The 2,303-nt window shown below is 31.8% G+C and overlaps 1 protein-coding gene across 1 annotated transcript in view; it reads left to right on the top strand.

Annotated features, from left to right (window-relative positions):
* Positions 1 to 2,303, top strand: part of RASSF6 (Ras association domain family member 6) — a 49,040-nt gene that overhangs the window by 35,704 nt on the left and 11,033 nt on the right. Inside the window, exon 5 of the mRNA XM_011360621.2 lies at positions 881 to 992. Within this exon, the coding sequence (XP_011358923.1) occupies positions 881 to 992 (112 nt within the window). The remainder of the gene's footprint in view (positions 1 to 880; positions 993 to 2,303) is intronic.

Here is a 2,303-nt window from a genome sequence, read left to right as displayed (position 1 = left end):
CATTTTTCGGAGAGCTAGAACAAATAATCTTAAAATTTATATGGAACCATAAAAGACCCAGAATAGCCACAGCAATCTTGAAAAAGAAGAACAAAGTTGGAGTTATCGCACTACCTGATATCAAACTATACTACAAGGCTACAGTAATCAGAACAGCATGGTACTGGCATAAAAACAGATACATTGATCAATGGAACAGAATAGAGAGCCCAGAAATAAATCTATGCCTATACGCTCACTTAATATATGACAAAGGAGGCAAGAATATACAATGGGATAAAGATAGTCTCTTTACCCCAGTAAATAGTGTTGGGAAAATTGGACAGATACATGCAAAAGAAAAAAAAAAAGAAGCTGGACCACTTTCTTATAATGTATATAAGAATAGACTAAAAATGGATTAAAGACTTAAATGTAAGACCCAAAACCATAAAAATTCTAGAAGAAAACATAGACAGTGAACTCTCTGATATTACTACTAGTAATTTCTTTTCAGACATATCTTCTCAGGCAACAGAAACAAAAGGAAAAATAAACAAATGAGACTACATCGAACTAAAAAGTTTTTGCACAGCAAAGAAAACCATCAACAAAACAAAAAGACAATCAATTGAATAGGAGAAGATATTTGCTTATGATATATCTGATAAGAGGTTAATATAAAGAATATAAAGAACAAGTAAAAGAAGTATTTAAAACACATGTTGACCACTCTGGTATAAGTATTATTTTAATAACATTATAAAATTCTTATAAATTAGAGTGATATACCTACCTACAGAGGCCCACAGTATTAATAAAAATACCATACATCTGAATGCCATCATAGATCTCATTATGAATGAAGTTGATGTCACTTACGAGATTTATTATTTTTCAGCAGAATGACACGCTGGGGAGAATTTGATGATCTTCATCATATTAGTGAACTGGACAGGACCCAGTTTCCAACATCTAAAGCGATAAAGTCCCAGGAAGGTCAGTGTCAAACTGTTATTAAGGAGGAGACTTTAAAGCATGAATCATGAATGTTTATCTGAAAGTTAACATTTTACACACTGCTACATAATAAACTCTTATTTTACACTTTTTAAAAAAGGGTCTTAAAAGCACGTTAACTGAAGTTGCTATAATTCTGGTATAATGTTTAAGAAACTTACTTTGCTATATAAAGATATGATGATTTATAAAAATTACATCAAGTCCTTTAAATTTATTAGATGAGAGAGAACTAATGGTTTGAATAAAGTTCATGTTCATAAAATTGTTCAGTGTTTTCCCCAAGAATAGGTATCATTTATTATACTTAGTAGCTTTTTATGTTAGGCCATGCCTCTTAGAGTGAATTCCACATCTTTTTAGAAGTCAAACATTTCAGTTAGTAGATATATATATATATAACATTGCTTCTGAGAAAGAAGCAGATACATTGGAGTCACTGTTTATATTTGATAGAGTTGTTTCAAGCATTTATTTGAAAAAGAGAGAAATCTACTTTAACATCAAATGAGTTCATATCAAACTTGGCAAACCAATGGAAATGCCAGCTCTTATGACATGTGACATCAGCAGTCATAATAATAATAATGATGTGATAGTAATGATATTAATAGCTGTCATTTACTGAGACTCACTCTATTAAGTGTCAGGCATGATATCTTATCTTTTCCATGGATTTTGTTTTTCATACAATATATAGAGATCCAAGGAGCTGATGACTGAGGCCGGGACCAGGTTCATATTCCTGGGTGGTGATATTACTAAGCTGGCTTCAGACCGAACAAGGGTTCCTGTTGGCATTACCTTCATGACTACTAACAACTTCCAATTTTTATTTATTTATTTTTTAAACCATTCTCAATTCAGCTAACTCTGCTGTCACTATAAGTACCTAGATTGTATAACAAACATAATGTTCCTTCCAGGATTTTCTTATCTTTGTCTTATGGCCTCTTGACATCTTTTATATAAGGATTCTTCCAATTAGCCCCTTGAAAATATTCATCTGAACCCAGGAGAGTTCCAATATCTTGACACCAAAGGTACCATTAAAATCTATTTGTATTTAAACACCAGTGCTAGAGAAAGGTGAAATATCTCATGACTATTTAATGATACTCTAATTGTAATAGAAAAATATTTAAAATACCAAGGTAAAATGGAACACAAATGCCACCAGACAATCCTGTTCTTAAATAAGAACATTGCTATTTCCTTACTGTTTAAAGGCATTAGAGTCAATTGCTTAGCTATATATTTACTTATTACATATACAGATTCTCCCAGAATGCAGAGGTGGGCAG

Source organism: Pteropus vampyrus, unplaced genomic scaffold (genome assembly GCF_000151845.1).
Source record: "Pteropus vampyrus isolate Shadow unplaced genomic scaffold, Pvam_2.0 Scaffold56, whole genome shotgun sequence".
Lineage (NCBI taxonomy): Eukaryota > Metazoa > Chordata > Mammalia > Chiroptera > Pteropodidae > Pteropus > Pteropus vampyrus.
The sequence above is the reverse complement of the archived record's forward strand: the minus strand, read 5'-3'. Positions and strand labels throughout refer to the sequence as shown.